The sequence below is a fragment of the Pagrus major genome, chromosome 14 (genome assembly GCF_040436345.1).
Source record: "Pagrus major chromosome 14, Pma_NU_1.0".
Lineage (NCBI taxonomy): Eukaryota > Metazoa > Chordata > Actinopteri > Spariformes > Sparidae > Pagrus > Pagrus major.
Genome location: NC_133228.1, coordinates 7,863,899 through 7,884,351, shown reverse-complemented (window position 1 = coordinate 7,884,351; position 20,453 = coordinate 7,863,899). Strand labels below are relative to the sequence as shown.

Genomic DNA, 20,453 nt, shown 5'->3' with positions numbered 1-20,453 from the left:
TTAAAAAAGAAATCTGTAAAGCTTTTGACACAACAGGCTAATTGTGAATCTTTGTATTATGATTTTTATGTGCTATTTTGTGACGTCATCACAATGTAAAGTCTATGGGGCGTGCAGGAACTCAGTAATGTCCATTGGCAGTAAATGGAAGTCTGAATGGGCTGTATTCAGATTTTATAATAAAGTTTGCCTTGCCTGCACCTGAAAGTTTCACGATACTAACATAACATTAAGAATAATAGCATTGTGGGATGTGGTTCTATGGCTCAATCCCATTTCCAGTTTTTACCCTTACCCTTTACACCAATGCTGCTGCATAGAGCAGTGTTTGCTGTTTATTCAAAATGTATTAATATTGAACATGTCCAAATGGCGCCAAATTTGACACTGCACTTCCTTGGCACCTCAGCGACACACCTGCCAAGTGTGAAGTAGATCTGATGAGCGGTTCTCGAGATATGCTGATTACATACAGACATACAGACAGACAGACAGACACACACACACACACACACACACACACACACACAATATATATGTGTATATATATATATATATATATATATATATATATATATATATATATATATATATATATATATATATACATATACAATTTGTTGACAACTTTCAATCAAGTCATCACATAAATAAAGAACACACTCATTACCTGGCCAATAGCGGTGCTTTATAGGCTAACATTAGCCTGCTCCTACCCTGCCAGTCTGCACTGATGTAAGAGGAGCGCTACCAACCACAGCAACTTCGCTGCTGGACTTGAGTGGAATTTCATCAAAGGGGGGGAATGCAACATTAACATACGTCAAAATGTGGGACTGTCATGTACAAATCAGCAAAAACAATGTAACATTAGCTTGCTAGCTCATTAGCTACCAAGACATAAGCAAAGTAGCGATTGTTTTGTGCTTGTTATAAAGAAAAGGACCATAATACATTGACACGACTGAGTTCTCATAACCCTCTGTTTGAAGTGTGCCTCTGGAAGAAGAGAGGAAGTTTGGAGGGCCGTGTAGTCGTAACACTTCCGCCCTACACATGCAACTGTTGCAGTAATTGCCTGACATGCCTTTCCCTCCAAGAGAAAAGAGTTTGCTGTCCTGCTGCCTTTGTTTGAACAGAATCGGTCTGTACCAAAGGGAAGTCTTACCAAACAGTTAATCCTGCTCTTTCTGTTCCCAAGCCCCCACAGACTGAACTCTTCACAAGTCCCAGCTCCACTTCTTAAATTAACATCTTGCTCTGATTTAATTAAAAGTGTTCTGTAAGAGGATGTCCCTCGAGATCGAAGGTCAGCTCAATAATCCTCAGACACAGTCAACATGTTTGACATTTAAGCCATTCTCTTTTTTTCTACCATCCAATTAATGTGAAGTCAAACAGGTTGCTAGCAGGCAGGAGAGTGAAGTTTGGTACAATGCAAGCGTGGAGAAAAAAAAATACTTTGGGTTTGTTTTTCATCTAAATGTCACTGGTTACTTGGAACTTTTGGTTCCACTGTATTTGAAGGGGTGTACATAACACTGACATGACACCTGTCATGAACATTAAAGGTGCAACATATAAAAAAATATTTTAAAACACTCAAAAATGAACTAAAATTATAAACAGAACGTCTGTCGTTATGTCAAAGAAGTCTGCATTGTGTTGCAGAAGTATTTGCAAACCAGCTAGCCCTGGCCCTGAAAACCTCTTTGTGCTAATAGTGGAAACACCAACACTACCCCAGTAGCCTGACTAGCTGCACAGCTAACTGAGCTAACAAGCTAACAGTAGCTGCAGAATATAGTTAGCAGCAGTTGGCAATTACTCTGGCGATATGTTGCCCCTTAATTGTTAGGAGTATGAATTCAGCGGTTGGCCAAATAGGAGTGCTAGTTTCACAGCTGAACAAGTTAACTAGCGCGGTTAGTTGTTAGCCGTGAAGACTCAATACATGGTCATAGGACAATACAACACAGTATAACAGCTACTTATTTCCACCTAGCTTTTAGCTTTCAGCTTCACAGCTAACCAAGCTAACTGGCTTGGTCATGGAGGCTCCATTATGTCCATTTCCATTATTCAGTGTGCTTTGTGAAACATTAAGTGTTGCTTAGTTGAACAGTTGGATCATTCAGTGATTCATTCATTCATTCAGTGCCGCATCTTCAACCTGCTTTAAGAAGCAAAGCCAAAAATGTTTAATATTTAAAAGTGCTAAATAGCAGATTTTAACTTTCATTAATGAATACCAGCCCCACAAACAGTGTTAACTGACCCCTCAGATTAACCATAATCCCTCAATAACTACTATTATGTCCGTTAAAAACCCTTTGGCACACATTTCAAGCCCCTATAACCCAACAGGTCAGCAAATAATACCCGGTCACTGTGATGTAAGATCATTTATTTCAAATTAGATTATCTGGTTGCATCATTCTGGTGCAGACATCTTCATTACTGCTGTGACGGCATGTGCTTCACTAATTCTAATGCGTCCAAGTAAAAGACTAAACCTGATTTGCTGGATTATCTTAATATGTGCACACAGATTAAAGAGACTAAATGCATTAATGATTTCCACTTCTCTGATTGTATCTGTACGAGTGATTAAGTGAGCGGCAAACCTTCAGTTATTATCTGACAATGTTCCTTCTCTTTGTCAGCACCTCCTACAACCACATCCAGCTACACCCTAATGGACGGAGTGTAATTATGTTTGTCAGTCATTTTGTTGGAGCGCCCGTCGCTACATTCAAATGAGGGATATTGGAGTGCGAGTCTTCCTCTTCATCGCGGCTGCTCTCGGCAGCAGATTCGATCTCCCCCTCTCTATCAATGAGATGCGATAAGGAGCTATCAGTCAGTCAGCTAATCTCATCCTGGCTTAGGCTCCATGGCCACACTGTCAACAATCTGATTAATACTAGCCTGCAGACCTCACACACTGCCAACTGGCTGCTGTCCAGCACACACACATGTCCACACAGTCACATGTATTTAGCTAAATACATATCACACACACACACACACACACACACACACACACACACACACACACACACACACACACACACACACAAATCCTTTTATCCTGCATTTAAAGCCCAGATAATTCTTCCCTGAACAACACAGAGTAAGAGCCAATTGGTGACCACATTGTGCTGTTGTGATGTAACAATTCACAAAACTGCAAGACAGTTCCTTGAAGCTTCCAATGTGACACTTTATTGTCCCAAATGATTCGGCTCGGTGTCGCAGCCAAAGAGCAGCAGCATTCAATTTGCAAACAGTGGAACTTTAACAATAACTACATTTGTACAACTGTGTGGCAGCGAGTCTGCAGCTGCACTACAAGTACACAGAGCACACAGACTGTGTGTTCTGCCAAGTGCCTATTATGTACGCGCATACACACACACACGCGCGCGCGCGCGCAGAGAAAAAGCCAAACGAAACTACACACTCTCATGCGCAAGCACTGGTTGCTACGTGACAAACAATCACGGCGAAGCGATTTGTACATGTCAAAACAAAATTACCCGTTTCGGGGCTAAATTAGTAAATCGATACAAAGAGGTCAGCCCAGCAGCTGTGTTGGCTGCAGGGAGTAGAATTAAAGTCTGCCAGCACACATGGAACCGTGAGGCCCGCGTGCAGATCCAGGCTCCAAAATAAAGTCCCAGTCATAGAGGCAGTAGACTCAAAATAACAGAGACAGCATGGACAAGAAGGAGTGTAAAAACTGAATCATGGCTACAAAACAGGTAAATGTGAGTTATATTTGCTATATTTCGTCATTTAGCGGTGTCGGCCATCTATAAAAGAGGTCAGACCATCAACAATAGGAGTGTGAATTGAACTGAGCTCAAACTGAGACTTCACTGCACTTTGGGAAGATACAATTAAAATGCTTTAAAATGTACAGAGCTACACAACTTTGCTCCAATCTGGTTGTGGTGATGTTTGATATATTTTGACCATGTAGATCAGTCGTCAGTCTTTACAGTTGCCGTAGGATCAATACACATCCACACTATTGGCAGTATATATCGTCGGTTTATGTCTTCCAGCAAGTGTTTCTGGGAGAAGGAACAAGGCTGAATGACTCACCAGACTTGATTTTTTTTTCCCATCGCTCAGGTTTGCAGGTTTGGTGCAGCTTGCACCGAGTTATGCATTTGTGTGTTGCCCTGGATACGAGCTGCTCTGACAGAGAACTTCAGAAGGATTTTCTGTGAAGGATTTTATTACAGTGGTTTTTTGATGAATTTTTCCGTGGCTCGGTGGGCTTTTTGGGGAAAAAGGTTTGGTGTTTTATTTATTTTTTTAATCCTGTCATGTGTTTTTTCTGTCTTTTGGTGAGCTTAAAGGAAAAAGTTAGCCCAAAAATAAAAAATTCTGTCATTTTCGACTCACTCCCATGCCGATAGAAAGTTGGGTGAGCTTCATAGTCCACACGACATTCGTGGAGCTTCAGAGCCAAAATGCATTGCAGCATTATCTTAAAACAACTGAAGTAGTTTGGGGACTTGTTTTAAAACGCAAAAAATAACTGAAAGAAAACAAAACATACAATTTTAAAAGACGTTATTTACACCCTTTTTTAAATCGTAATCTTCACAGGAGCATCTAAGCTAAAAGCGTTAGCATGCATCGTCTGAAGTGGGTGCACAAGCTCAAACGCACGTCTAGGGTGTAAATAAAATCTTTTCACATCAATTTGTGATCACTGGGCTTCTGGAGACTTGGATTGCACCAGGCAAGCTGTGTGGAGCTATCTTATGCTTCCTTTCAGTTGTTTTTACATTTTAAAACAAGTCCACATCTACATCAGTTATTTAGGAGAACGTTGCAACACAGTTTTACTGTGAAGCTACATAAATGTTTAGTGGACTACGAAACTTCAGACTTTCCACCGGCATGGGAGTGAGTAGGTAATGACTTAATTTTCATTTTTAAGTGAACTTGTCCTTTCTCTGCTCAAAGGAGTTGAAAAAGTCTATTTTTTGGGTCATTTGAATAAACTGTTGTCATGTAGCATGGTGCAGATTACTGCCCATTGTTAGTGCTGTTTATACACTAACAGCTTGATGACTGATTCGACGACTGGGTGTAAAATGGAGCTCTCCATTATGTCCACTGTGAACAAACGACCCAGAAATGGATGGTGGAAATCTTAGTGAGCCTTTGGCTGTTGTTGTGCCTGCACTTTGTTTCCTCTAAACTGACACATATAGAGAACAAGGGTTTCTGTTATTTTGTCCATTGGCAGCAGGGCGATTATGGTACAAAAAGATAGTATATGAAATTTCAAATGTGAAATAAAGTATACATTTCAAGTTTTATAGAAACTTTATTATGACACTAGGCTCCTGCTGGTGTAATAACCACCTTATATCCTTAACTACACCTCGAGTCTCACCCACTTCTTTTCCCTGCCATCTGAGCCAGGTTCTTATGTAGGCGCTCATCTTAAATAGCTCAAGACAGGGTTACATCAGATCCTCTGTCAAGGTTTAGCCTAAAAAAATCCTGTAAAACTCAGTAAAAACTACAGCATTTAGTTTGTGAATCAAACCACAGGCTGTTAGTTAGAGACTGGAATTATAATCCTGATCAAACTGTTCTTCGGAAGAACATCTTAATCTACCAACGGACCAGCAAAAGGGACATGCTAGTGGTTTTATATGTTCTTGACCATTAGCTACTAATGCTCTACTTACAGCTGCACCAAAAATGACTTCTAAAAACTTTCTAATTATCACCCAACCAACCCTCAGTGCTATGATGCATTTTTGCATCTTTGAGTTCTTGTTTTGGTTATTAAGGCCTGTAATTTTACTATTTTGTTTAACTCTCACTGCTCTCCTCGACGTTGTTTCCAGCTGCAACACACAGCTGTACTCTTTGTAGACTTTGAACCCAGTGGAGTCTGTTCTCCCACATCATGAAGACCCTGGAGAGACTCGTCTTGGAGCAGCTCCGGCCCTTGGTCAAACCACTCTTGGACCCCCTACAGTTCGCCTATCAGCCCCAACTTGGAATTGAGGATGCGATCATCTACCTGCTCAACTGTGTCTACGCCCACCTGGACAAGCCGGCGAGCACTGTGAGAGTCATGTTATTTGACTTCTCCAGTGCATTCAACACCATCTTTCCTGCTCTACTGGGTGAGAACCTGACAGCGATGCAGGTGGATTCCCCTCTTGTGACCTGGATTATTGACTATCTGACTGGCAGACCACAGTATGTGCGCTTACAACACTGTGTGTCAGATAGAGTGGTCAGCAACACCGGGGCCCCACAGGGGACTGTCCTCTCTCCCTTCCTCTTCACCCTCTACACCACGGACTTCAACTACTGCACAGAGACCTGCCATCTCCAGAAGTTCTCAGATGACTCAGCAATAGTTGGATGTATAAGTGAGGGTGCTGAGGATGAGTACAGGACTACTGTGGAGAACTTTGTCACATGGTGTGAGCGGAACCATCTACAGCTCAATGTGACAAAGACCAAGGAACTGGTTGTGGACCTGAGGAGGACCACGGTGCCGTTGACCCCTGTTTCCATCCAGGGGGTCAGTGTGGAGGATCATAAGTATCTGGGGGTCCACATTGATAATAAATTGGACTGGATAAAGAACACTAACACCTTCTACAGGAAGGGACAGAGTCGTCTCTATTTTCTGAGACGGCTGAGGTCCTTCAACATCTGCCAGACTATGCACGGGATGTTTTATGAGTCTGTGGTGGCCAGTGCTATCCTCTATGCTGTTGTGTGCTGGGGCAGCAGGCTGAGGGTAGCGGACGCCAAAAGACTGAACAGAGGGAGCTGGACTCTCTGACGGTGGTGTCCAAGTTACATGTCATCTTGGACAATGGCTCCCATCCACTCCATGACGTGGTGGTCAGCCACAGGAGTACATTCAGAGCGCCACAGGAAATCATTCCTGCCTGTGGCCATCAAACTGTTCAACTCCTCGCTCTGAGTGTCAGACACTCTCTGGACGCTTTCTTTCTCTCCAATGTGCAATAATTAAGACAAACAATGTGCAATAACCCATATTTCAACTGTAGCATTATTTATTACACATATTTTATATATGGATATATTCCAGTAGAATGTACATTTCTGGTGTTTTTGCTCTGTTTTTGTTGTTCTTGTTTATATATAGTTTTTATTTTTCTGCATATTTCTGGGACTTTGAATGGGAGCAGCTGTAACCCAAGCAATTTCCCCCTCGGGGATCAATAAAGTATTTCTGATTCTGATTCTGATTCTGAGTCTCCCCCTGCTAGCCATTTGAAAGAATGCAGGTTTAAGGCACTTCTGCAATGGCTTCAATTTTCAGACCCAGAAGCTCCGACCACTATTTTATACAGTCTGTGTCATGGCCACACATGAACACTCACGTCTTTGTCTCTCTCTATCTCCAGGCCGGCCTCCAGCAGGTTGGCTTCGAATTCCTGTCTGATTAGACGCATCTCATGGTCAGCAGGCTCCGTTGGCTCGTTCCCTCCTGAACTTCCGAGCTCCATGAACACCTCGCCGGCACTCGCAGCTTCTCCCTGTACGCCGCCTCCTCTTCCAGCCTCCACATCTGAGCCTACCGAAGGGGGAAAGTTGCCGTTGGAAACAATGGATAACCTGTCATGTGAAACTGAGGTGCTGGCCGGAGATCGTATGGAGCTGTGCCGTCGCTGATGGAAGACCAAGACGTAGTCAACTTTCCGTCGGCCATCAGAAAAACAAAGGCCTTCTCCGCTGCTCTGAGGGCTCGCAGTTGGTCCCACAACCTGTAGGGAGCCAAGAGAAATCAAAGGGGAATGTAAAATATCACCCACAATACTGTAGCAGAACCAACCATAGATCTTATTCACATGACAGCCATTTTCCTTTGCTCAGGGTGGGAAACTTGAATTATGGGATAATGTAATGCTGCTGTGTTCCAGGTTGAAAGGGGTATAAACATAGGTCTGACAAAATGTTGTCATTTTTTTACAGCTTTCTAAATGATCAGCAACGGGAAAGATGATGGATACTGAAAATCATATATAGCCCATTAGCAACTGTTAGCATTCAACCACATCCTAACTGACATTACCTTTCGATTACATCTCTTGTGTTTCACTTCCAGGTTTAGACAAATGTCCACAAGATGTGTGTTGACATTTCTGAATAGATTTATGCTATGACGAAGTGTTGTAAAATAGAGGAAACCAGCCATCTTCGTCATACTCTAATCATCACGAGGTATCACAATCAATTTAACAAGAACAAGTTGTTTAAAGCCGGCAATAAACAGAACCTTCAAGCAGCAGTGGAGTTATGTAATAACCGTTTGAATGAACTTAAACATCTACTGCACTGTCAGCACACGCAAACAGAAGTGGCTTTTGGCAGGTTCTCAAAAACACTGAAGTGAGAACCTTCAGCAGCAGAGTGGGCAGTCAGCTCACCTTTGGCAGTTTGATTCTTTATTTAGACAGGGAAAGTAGAGAGGGAGACTAAACATGGAGGGCACAAGAGGGAACACTCTATAGGCTCTACAGGGCAGGATGGGATATTTATTTCACTTCCAGAGAGCTGGTTTCTTACTATTCAGCAGGACAGACTTCTACAATATGGTGCTGTGCATCTCTGCTACTGTCTAATAAATCCTCTGCTATGTTCATACTAAATGTATTTGTTGGAATTAGACGAATACATTGACTATAATAACATCAGCCCAGTGTGTGTGTGAGATTTAGTAATGTCCTCCTTCTTAAAAACCACATGAACTGTTGTGTAGTGTTGTCTTCTGCCTGACTACTCATAAAAGTGCAATATTTAACTCAAAAACAAGCTAATAATGGAATAACACCGTTGCTAGCCAGGACCCTATGCTAGCTAGCTTAGCTATATCGCTTCAAAGCCATGATGTTTTTATTTTGCTGAAACATTAACGTCGCTCACATAAATCGGATGGATAAATAAATGGGAGTAAATGTACAGTCAAGCTTAAGGTTCACTCAGAATAGAAAGCTAAATAGGCACATTTTTCACAGATGTGTGTCTAAACTGCTGCCACTGGTTTTGTCTTACTAAAACGTAACAAAAGCTAGCAGAGATTGCTTCATTTTTGCCTCAGAATAGTATTTTTGGGAAAAATGTAATAAAATATCATTAGCATTTAAGGTTAATACAGTCAACTTTGCGTAAAAAGTTAACATCCAGCTGTCACAAAGCAACACTAGCATCTAGCAAGAGTCATGGTTTGGTAAACCTAGCAAGCGAAAGGCTAATATTCAGCCGCTCAAGTGTCTGTCTGCTGTTTGGGGCTCAGGCGGTATTTGAGCAATGTGACTGAACCGAAACACTTATTCATCGCTTGTTCAAGTCAGATATTGGTCAAAAATGGTGACATAGTTGCTATTTTATTTAAATGTCTGAATTCTCATAGTGGAATTCATGATCTATATAGGCTAGCACTGTCAAACATGAATCAATCAGTCGTATCAAGTGATGAGATGAGAGACTTCTGTCAGCTATGAAGAGGCAGAACTGTAACGTCAGTGTTTTCAGAGGTGTGCATCCTTTACATTCACTGTTTCATGATCAACAGATGTCGAAAAATAAAATTATTAGTTAAGGTTTGGGGTGAGATTTCTCATTATGTCTTAGTACATGTAATCAGTTGAACTACATTTACTCTGGCAGAAGTCTACTGTCAGGTAAAATAACAATATCCATTATTTTTGGAAGTTGTCACCCATATATACACTCTATAAAAACATACAGCTTCAAAGTCTTGGAACTTTTCCTCAGGGTTTGTGTTTGCTGACACTTTATTATAAAGAAAAATGTACCAGGAAGATGCATTTGGTTCACAGTAGCTGTAGTTTCAAGAGGGGTCCCAGATGCTTAACAAAACCTCTGGGGGATGTTCCCTGAAGGTTGCCAGAAGGTTGTTAATCCTAGAAAGAACCTGTATAATATATTTTTAGGTAAAATAAATAAATAAAAACTGTATTTTATATTGTCAGGTATACTGGGTTGAATTATCTCATTTATTTCCAGAATCAGCTCCTGGACAGTGGCTCACAGCCAGGTTACCTCACATGAAAACTCTCAGTGGGTCGTACAGAAGATGTTAACACAGATTGGTCACAGGTGTCGCCAACTAAACTCAAAGCAAAGACGAGAAAGGCAAAAAGAGTGTCGGCGGATGGATACTGATGTACTTACTGGGGTCTTGTCTTCACCCGGGGAGATCTGCATGCTGTTGCGCTTTAAAGACACACGGAGAAGTAGGAGAGGAAGAGAAGAGAGAGTGAAAGTTGGCGGCTTTCGAAGAAATAGGGATCCCGATTCACCATCACCACTTTCATCCCCATCATCCCCCAAATGACACCCGAGGTCACTCCAGATAGTCCACAGTCCGACAGGAGTGACGGCTCGTCAGCGCCCCTTTACATTGTTCTGTTAAAGACGGATCTGTCAGATTGAAGAGGCAGCGAGTACAAGCCTCAGCAGCCTGATCACATGCTGGTGATACCCATCTATCCAACTGTGTGATCTGGAGGCTGCCTGCGCACCGCCGGCGCTTTTGGCACACAGCGCGCCACACTGTAAAAAATGTCCGGATGCAATATGTTAATTCGTCTTGATGCTGAGTCTAAAAAATGTCTTTTTAAATAAAGAAAACCAACTCATTTTGGTTTTGTTGCAACATTGGTGAGAATTCAGGTTATTTTCTGTGTGGTTTCAAATGCTTTTAGAAGTCTATGAAATATATTAGGCCTCAAATTTCACCTGACTATATAAAAAATATCCTTTCACAAGCTGGTTTTGCAATAAAACATGGAACTAGTTTTCCTTTCCTGTGTGTTTTTATTCTGTTTCTTGATAAAAAAAAAATTTGTATTCATTATTTCTTTTGCTCTGATTTCTAAAATGTCAGGTTAAGATGGATATTTTTTGCAGTGTGGAGAGATTGAGCTTTGACAGCTCACTGATGTAACTTGGACAGAGACCTGTGCTGCACCATGATCACAGAAACATATATAACATGTATTTAAAGCATTTTGTCGCAGGATTAGATTTCTGTGCATTTTTAGAAGAAATCGTTCAAACGGCCTACACAACAGACCTCAAACGCATCTCACTCAATGATACGCACTCACAGAGAGAGAGATGCCTTCTGTGGCACCGCTCACCCCAGGCTTTACCATTAACCTATTTCTAATATCAGCCTAAAATCCTCAGCTGGAGTCTTTTCCCTAAACTAACATTAACCTTGAACTCTTGTGCTCACACTTTTTCACTCAAATTCAGGTCAGAGTCGCCCAAATACCTCTTTCACAACTCTTATTTTGAAAAACTACAAGATTGAACACCTTGAAAGCCAAATTCAAGAGAACAGCTGCCTTCATCATCATCACTGATTGTAATATATGGACACGTGTAATGAGATTTTTTCTATTTTATGCTAACTCATAAAATGATGCAATGCTGTGAAATACATTACCCACAGAGGAAATATTAGATGATTAGCTCACTTTTATAAGTTCCTCCTGGTGTGTATGAGCAGGCACCCCGACAGTGTAAAGTTTTATACAAACACACACACTTTCTGTGGTCCTTTAATCACCTGTAACAAACTTTGTGATTCCTCAGCCCATGGTTCCTCTTTAAAGGGCTCAGCCTCCAGGATGCTGTAGGGCATGGGCTCCAGTACCACCCCGGGCATGTCCTTCAGATGGTACAAGGCGTCGCTGTGGATGGAGGAAGACTCGCTGAGTGCTGTGGCCACTTGGACATAGCCCGCACCATTGGTCCATGTTTCTAGAAGACATTAATTTGAATTAAGAGAAATACACATGTTTACAAATCACAGTTAAGCATCTTGATTGGACTGTTGGTCATGTAAGACTGCACGAGGTTGAAGGCTGAAATAACTAACATTTTGAAGGTTTGAGCAATTTGCTCACCAGGAATTATTTATTGTGCTGTCAGTCACTAAAACTCAAAAACATGGAGGTGGTGAAGAGGTACTTCTTCAGGCAGTGGGTCCAGTTAACTCCAGGTAAGTAATTCCCACCAGGGACACAACACAAAACTCAAACAGGGTGAATGTGGAGCTTCTTGGATGATTCAGCTGTATTGATTCAGGTGTATTTTCACATCTTGTCCTGTGAAGCTTTTTTTTTATTTATCCCAGAAGATTCAACCACCTGTACTACATTTTCAAAGCTTGCTTCACATTTGCGCTCTTCAAAATGGTAATAACATGAACATAAAAAGATACTGCTATAAAAATAACTGCGATAACAGCATGACAATAAAAGTCATTTTCACACATTCGGTTGAAAAGATTTGGTAGCGGTTCAAATACACTTTCTGCAACAAGAAGTAGGGTCATTTTAAAAAAAACCTTCAGGGAGAACTTGACATTCTGGGGAATATGTTTTTATGTTTTTTTGCTGGGAGTTAGATGAGAAATCATTACCAGTCCCTGCCTAGACTGCAGTCGATAGCTGCTTAGCTTAGCTTAGCGAAGCAAAAAGACAGCAAACAGAGACAAACAGCTAAGATGACTAAATCTGCCTACTAGCACCCGTAAAGCTCACTACCTAAGTAATATCTTATATCTTACTTGTGTAATCTACAACAAAAAAAAGAAAAGAAAAGAAGAGGAAGAAGAAGAAGAAGAAGAAGAGGTGTGATGTGTGTCACTGCCCAGGGCCAAAAGAATAGTCCCCCACAAAATCCCCTATAAAAATACAACTTGTCATTTTTATGTTTTAGTTTTGTACTAATGAAACAATAATATATACTGTGTGACAAAGATAACAGCATGACAATAAAAGTTATATTCCACAACTGGTTGAAAAGCTTTGCTAGCTGTCAGTTCAAAAAAACTTACTGCAACAAGAGGGACAGTCGCTTTAAGAAAAGCTTCCAGAGAGAAACATGACATTTTGGGGAATACATTTTTTTTTTTTTTTTTTTTTTTTTTTGCTTTCTTGCCGGGAGTTAGATGAGAAGATCAGTACCAGACCCATATCTGCCTATAAGACTACAATCAACAGCTGGTTAGCTTAGCTTAGCTTAGCACAAAGACCGGAAACAGGGACAAACAGCTAAGGTTGCCAGATCTGCCTACACCAGCATCCCTAAAGCGCACTACCTAACTAAGACCTTATATCATACTTGTTTAAACTGTAAAAACAAAAAAGTCTTTGAGCTAAGCTAAGCTTAGAGAGAAAGAATGTCAAAATTACAGAAATATTTGGAAAAAAAAGCCCTGGGATAAATTACCACTCATCCTGGGGGGAAAAGAAATAATGTGCACTGTTGGTTGGTAAGTATGTCACTTCCTGCCACAAGAAAAGAGTAAACTGTGTATACATAATGAAATAAGATATATACAGTATGTGATCTATTTCATTCATTCATTATCTAGTTTATTCTGTTAGCTAATATTGTACACAATACACAATTTTCTTTAATTTCCTTCATCTTTTCATAATTGTGGTTGTGTTTTGGCAAAACATGTAAAATGTCATGCCAGTAAAGTCTACTGAATTGAACTGAATGGACTGTAAACAGTCTTGTATCTTGGCTCTACAAAACCAGCCTAACAGAGTGTTGAGGTGTTACGTGCCTTGCTCAGAAGCATCTTGAGATCTGTCATTTGAGAATTGAAAGCATTACTCATCCACTTTCTCACACACGTTTTCTTAAGTACGGTGGAAATTTGACGTGGCAGTTTCCTAATGGACCTCTTTATTACGGCGCGGTCTCACGATTTCTGGGATTTGAGGATCAACATGTTGAGATGCTGCTCGTCGTTACTGGAGCCACAGATATGCAAAGTGGCCTAGTGAAGCTTTTGTTTCAAACCATGCGAACTGACGCGTGTGTCAGTCAATCACACAAACCCCGTCTCAGAGCACTTTACAAAGGACAAGCCTACGTAGAGCCAACTCCTCAACAATCCGACTCAAAGAACACAATGAAATACAAGGAAACAAAAAGCGCAAGACGAGAAATATTGTAAATGTTGTAGAAGTCTTGATTTTATTTTGCACAGTGCGCTGGGAGGACAAAAGCAGCAGCAGATGACTTGTTGCTCAGCCTGTGTATCGTGCACTTCTCTGTCAGTGGTGACAAAACAGACATTTCTCCATCTTCATCAATTTGACTGCAACAGATTGCCACTTCTTTTCCTTTTTGCAATAAGGTTACTATGTGTGTGTATGGTTATTTTAGGGATACAGACAGCTGTAGCCATAGTAACACACCAGGCCACGTGCTGTGCTCTCATTTCAGCACCACGGACAGCTCTCTCCCTGTTTCTTTCTACCTTGCTCTCCCTCATTCCACACGCAGCCGAGCAACGCTTAAACATACTGTACGATCGTGTGATCTGACAGCCAGGTCAAGAGGAGAAAAATGTTTGACGAGTTTCTATTGAAGCGTTTTCGAGCTATTAGGAGACGATCATTTATGGCAACAGTTGTTGTTCCTGTTCCTCACAGCTCACTTGACAGCAGCTCAGTAGCCCGGAGGTCAGAGAGGCAGGCCCGGGAACTGGAAGGTCGCCAGTTTGAATGTGGTAGGAGGGGAAATGACTGAGAAAATCCCTCTTGTATAAATAAAAAAGCAGAACAGGAAATATAAAATGAGGCTCTGTTGAACGTTTATGATTTTAAAATGAAGAACAAATGTTTGGGCAGTCTATCTCAGCCCTCACAAATGATCAATTAAGTGTAATTAATGCAGATATATATAAAGACTAATGTTTATTTCAGCCCAGATATTTTATTTTGTCACATTTATATTGCAGTGTTATCATATCCTATTACATATTTCCTCTCGTAAAATCTTTTTGTACACAAAATACACTAAATTGAGGTTTAACTTTTGGCTTAGTTTCCCCTTTAAAGTGCCGAACAGTGAAGCTTCCTCAGCTTGTTACATATTTATATCAGAACCTTCAGGAATTTCACACAGCCTCTGTTTCTGATTGTGTAAGATAAACACTCTCACTGTGATTTCTAATGGCAGAGACAAAGGGCATCTTTGAGGGAACAGCTAATGGGCAGCAGCACTGCCACAAAGACTTAATGCTGATGCTTTTATCACATGTTGTCTCAGCTCAAGCGCACTGATTGTATGGAAGCCTCTGCCAGGACGCAGCTGAATACATTTTTAACCCTGTCTTATTTGCTTTCATGTTAATAACATCCTAATTAAAAGAAAATACTCATGTATTACAGCTGGGAAGATTTTCAGCATTTTGAAGTGATTTACAAGACAAGAACACCAGTGTTGGAAGCATCACAAGAGCATTTTGTTGTGCTGAATTTCACAAGAATTTTGTCCTAATTATTAAAGTCTCCCTCCATTCAAAAATGTGCTGTGCTTTTTGTTACATGGTCTTTGGAGTATCACTGTGAAAAATGCAGAATGTGCAGAGTTTGACTGAAGAGGCCAAAGTTTCACTGTGCTCATCGTAAAGGTTCCCTGTGGAGTTTTTGACATCTAGTAGCGCTACAGAGCTGTTCTTCTCTGAGTGGGTTTTGTTTGTCTACTGCAAATGCACAAGAATGCACGTGCATATGCATGTGCATGTGCATGTGCATGTGGATGATACAATACACAAATCATGCCAATAGGGGACTCCCTAAAAAAATTCTGTATTCCGCCCGAGGGCAGTGCCTGTAGTCCTAGGTCATACAGAGTGTTGTGTGCCTGATGAGCGTTCTCATCAGGTCACATTGGTTGTGTCAACACTTGTAACTTCTAGAGGAGATTATTTTTATAATTTTTGTGATCATCACTGTTCTTGTTCAGTGTAAAAACCAAAATTGAATGTTGACTTAGTATTTTAATCCAAACCATGATCTTTTCCTAAACCTAACCAAGTAGTTTTGTTACCTAAACCTAACCAAGTAGTTTTGTTACCTAAACCTAACCAAGTAGTTTTGTTACCTAAACCTAACCAAGTAGTTTTGTTACCTAAACCTAACCAAGTAGTTTTGTTACCTAAACCTAACAAGTAGTTTTGTTACCTAAACCTAACAAGTAGTTTTGTTACCTAAACCTAACCAAGTAGTTTTGTTACCTAAACCTAACAAGTAGTTTTGTTACCTAAACCTAACCAAGTAGTTTTGTTACCTAAACCTAACCAAGTAGTTTTGTTACCTAAACCTAACCAAGTAGTTTTGTTACCTAAACCTAACAAGTAGTTTTGTTACCTAAACCTAACCAAGTAGTTTTGTTACCTAAACCTAACAAGTAGTTTTGTTACCTAAACCTAACAAGTAGTTTTGTTACCTGAACCTAACCAAGTAGTTTTGTTACCTAAACCTAACAAGTAGTTTTGTTACCTAAACCTAACCAAGTAGTTTTGTTACCTAAACCTAACAAGTAGTTTTGTTACCTAAACCTAACCAGGTAGTTCTGTTACCTAAACTTAACCAAGTAGTTTTGTTCCCTAAACCTAACAAGTAGTTTTATTACCTAACCTAACCAAGTAGTTTTATTACCTAACCTAACCAAGTAGTTTTATTACCTAACCTAACCAAGTAGTTTTGTTCCCTAAACCTAACAAGTAGTTTTATTACCTAACCTAACCAAGTAGTTTTATTACCTAACCTAACCAAGTAGTTTTGTTCCCTAAACCTAACAAGTAGTTTTATTACCTAACCTAACCAAGTAGTTTTGTTCCCTAAACCTAACAAGTAGTTTTATTACCTAACCTAACCAAGTAGTTTTATTACCTAATCTAACCAAGTAGTTTTGTTACCTAAACCTAACCAAGTAGTTTTTCAAAACAACAAATTCACAAAGTCCTAAAGTAAAAATCCATACAACAAAACTGTTTTGTCACACAGGACTCAGACTCAGGTCGCCCACTTGAAAGTTATGTACAAGATCCATTCATCCATCACAATTTGCTGTGAAAGGAGTAATGGTGCATCTTTTATAATATAGCACCTAAAGGCCTACCTTTCCAACAGGTTTTCCAGCATAAAACTCATATATCCACCCAAATGGTCTTACAAAGCAGACTATTACTTTCCATGCACATATATAGAGGGTACACAAATTATTGAATAACAAAGTGCACTCAGAGCACAGGCTGAAACTATCACAGAGCATGCTGAAGCATGTGCTGCCATGTCCTGCAAAACCAAGCTCCATTGTTTAATGCTGTGCTCAAGGTTGCAAGTCATACAGTATAAACATACTGTTTTGGATAAACTGTTACAGTATCATTGCATTGCCTCCTGATTAATCAGCAACTATAAAGACAATAGATAGTAAAAATCCAGAGGGAAATCGCAGCATGTTTCAAGGTAAAACAACATACACACATTAGCATTCAGCCACTTCCTAGCTAACATTACTGTTTGCCAGTGTCAATACGATAGGAGAGGAATAGATTAATTTTAGAATAACAACAGACTTACAGGATACATTTATTTAAGTCTGGAAGTGAAACAGTGGTTTGAAGCTAATGTTAGCTAAAGGGTTATCAAATAGGTTGCTTTTCCTTGAATATGGCCTGATCTCCCTCAAGATTCTTACTATCCATCATCTTTTCAGTTGCTGAATCGATCAGGAAGTGGTGAAATGATAACAGTCTGTCAGAATCCCTTCATTTGCACAACTTGCAACCTAGAAAACAGCAGCGTAACGGCCCAGGATTCGAGCTTCCCACCCTGAGCGTGACATCAGAGGAAAATGGCCGCTGTGTGAATATGATCTATGATTACACCTTATTCCACTCATCTGGAGGAAGTGTGCCCAGAAAGACATAAAAATTGAAAAGAAGAAGACTGCTAGCAAGTAACCATGGATGTAAACAATGCAGGATTTGAAATACTGCTTTGCGGATGTATTACGAGGAAGGAGAGGGAATCAACACATGTGTGAAACCTGAAGGATGCACACGATGTGTTTTAGTGACACTTTATGTCAACATAACTTTTATTTAGGAAAAAAAAAGACATTTTCTGATATAATCTTTGATATAAGAAATATTTGCATTCATTTTTTTCAGGATAGAGACTGAATGAGGAGGAAAAACCATATCAGACACAAATTGTTATTCCACGCAGAGTATATTTTATGTCTTCAAATGTGTCTGGAGGGAGTCTTTAACTTTCCCCACAACAGCACTGATACAACTTTCCACATGTGCTATTCTTGGTAACAAACTACGTGGAAGCCTGGTGCGGCTGCCAAAGGAGGGCTGTGTGTGCAACAGCTGGAGCGTCATTACTGGCTATCAATCGGCCGTCTCCCATCAAGGATACGGTATTATAATGACTCTGGAACATAAAACCTGCAGGAGGCTCGATAGTAAATCCTGACGTTGCCGAACTGCCAAAATCATTCCCCTGCCACAGTCAATATCGCCTGGCTGCATCGTTTCAGAATGCTTCCCCCGGAGCAGCCCGATAAAATGCACTACAGCACACAAGTTGCTTCTTCTGAAGTCAGCTACTCCGCTGCAGGCGGTTTCGAAACAGCAGGGGATGCTTTGTTTAGTCTTTGCCTTTTCAGGGCTGATGAGAGTGTTATTGTCACTATCCTGCTGTTTCACTGAAACCAAAAGGATGATTTGAATTCAGCCCTATTGGCTTCTTCAACTCAGCTACAGTAAAGCCATGTAAACTAACCGGGATTACCGCCCTGCTTACAGAGAGGGAGCACGTGTCTGAGACATCTCATCCTTTAAAATTGAATACTTCTCCTCAAATGAGGCAAAACAGTTCATCAAAAAGAGGAAACTGAGAACAACAGGAGCACCACATCAGCGCGGCGGGGTCGGAATGAATAATCAAATTAAACTACAGCAGCCTCGCATGCAACTGTATACCCTGCCTGCCGTACAGAGCTGCCTGTTGATGGCTGCCCCACACGGCCCTGCTGACACACACACACAAACACACACGCACACACACTGGGGGAAATGGGAAGGGACAATAGGCGGGTTACTCTACGGTGGTCCTGTCTAGTGTGTCCCTTTTTGTTGGCTGAGGATACAGGAGGGACAGGCAGGACAGGCCACACAATGGGAGGGTCCTGCTGGGTTTCCTATACGTTACCGAGGCACTCACCTACACAGGTGGAGGAGGGCGATCTGCGGAGAGCCATTTCACCTCAACTCTGAGTGACTCCGGCTGAGAGGCAGGCCTCGTTTGTTCCTCTGAGCTCCCAGTCAGTCAGTCAGTCAGTCAGTCAGCCATGCTGGTTTGCTGTCAGCAGCAGGTGAGAGGAACGACGGCAACACTGACTCAGTAGTGCGATCCTCAGCTCAGTGGAGGCTTAGCTCTGCTGGGATAATACCCTTCTCCAAATGGCTGGCTGCCTGGGAAGCAGAAACTCCACAACTCAGCTTATTGTGTACACTCCCTTAATACATCGCACACCGGGCTTGTGGCTAACAGACCCGCAGGCTGGTTGGGTGTTTCTCAAAAGGAATTAGAGCCACATAAAGACAAGCAGAGATTATTGGGCCTTGTAATGTGCATTAATTACTGCGCCTTCTGTTAGGGTTTAGCTGCAAACCTGTGGGGTCTCCAGGGTCCTCCACATAGAGCTTAAGACCCGGGGAGAGGCATCCTTCTGCAAATTAAAGTTATACAATGAGGAGATAATGACAATGTGATGTATGGACTATGGACTGAAGTGCCTCATGGAGACAATAACAAAGTCAGGATATTACCTGAGACTTATAGCAGAGAAACAGAGAATTTATCTCCAGGAAAGATTAGAGAAAACTAATCCTCACCTTTATCTCAAGCAGGTTGGACGACTATAAAAGGGATTTTCTCTGATGTTTTTAAAAGAGCTGCAAATCACTCCAAACACAGCTGCTAGACTCCATAAAGTTCAAATAAAGTCTAAATACAGCTAGTGTGACGAAAGCAGGCCGTACATGTAGCTCGACTGTGAAAGCAGCTTGTTACTACACATATTTACGTTTCTTGTTAGGCGGCGACCTCTAGTGGCTGTAGTAATTATAGCATCAGCAAAGGAGGAAGTCAGGTGAAGTAGTATAAAGAGTCACGCTCCCTCCGGTGGACCCCATGGGACCTTATTTCCCAGAAAGACGAATCATTTCTTGATCCCGCTTGAATAGTGACATGAACTACACGTATGATGTATGTCTATTGAAAAGATCATTTTCCAAGTGAAGAAAGTCGCAGTTTGTTGTAATTAAAGTAAAATATCATCTAGTTTTGTGTGAAACCGCTCAGTGAACTACATCGTCTCGCTCAACACACGTCACCAACACCAACATGGCTCAGTAAAGGTACTAAAAAAGGTGAAATCACAATAAATCGCGACTGTCTGCTGTATAGTCTTTATAATTACATATTTTTACAGGCTTACTTTTTATTCATTTGATGACAAACCGAACTTTATTGACTTGAATTGACAAA

At 41.0% G+C, this 20,453-nt stretch overlaps 1 protein-coding gene across 1 annotated transcript in view; it reads right to left on the bottom strand.

Moving 5' to 3' along the window:
- The window catches only part of ano2b (anoctamin 2b), an 82,120-nt gene extending 62,959 nt beyond the window's left edge, over positions 1-19,161 (bottom strand). The window contains exons 1-3 of the mRNA XM_073480668.1: positions 19,125-19,161; positions 11,636-11,829; positions 7,416-7,799 (exon numbers count right to left, since the gene is read on the bottom strand). Coding sequence (XP_073336769.1) covers positions 7,416-7,799; positions 11,636-11,829; positions 19,125-19,161 — 615 coding nt within the window. The remainder of the gene's footprint in view (positions 1-7,415; positions 7,800-11,635; positions 11,830-19,124) is intronic.
- Between the last annotated feature and the right edge of the window lie 1,292 nt (positions 19,162-20,453).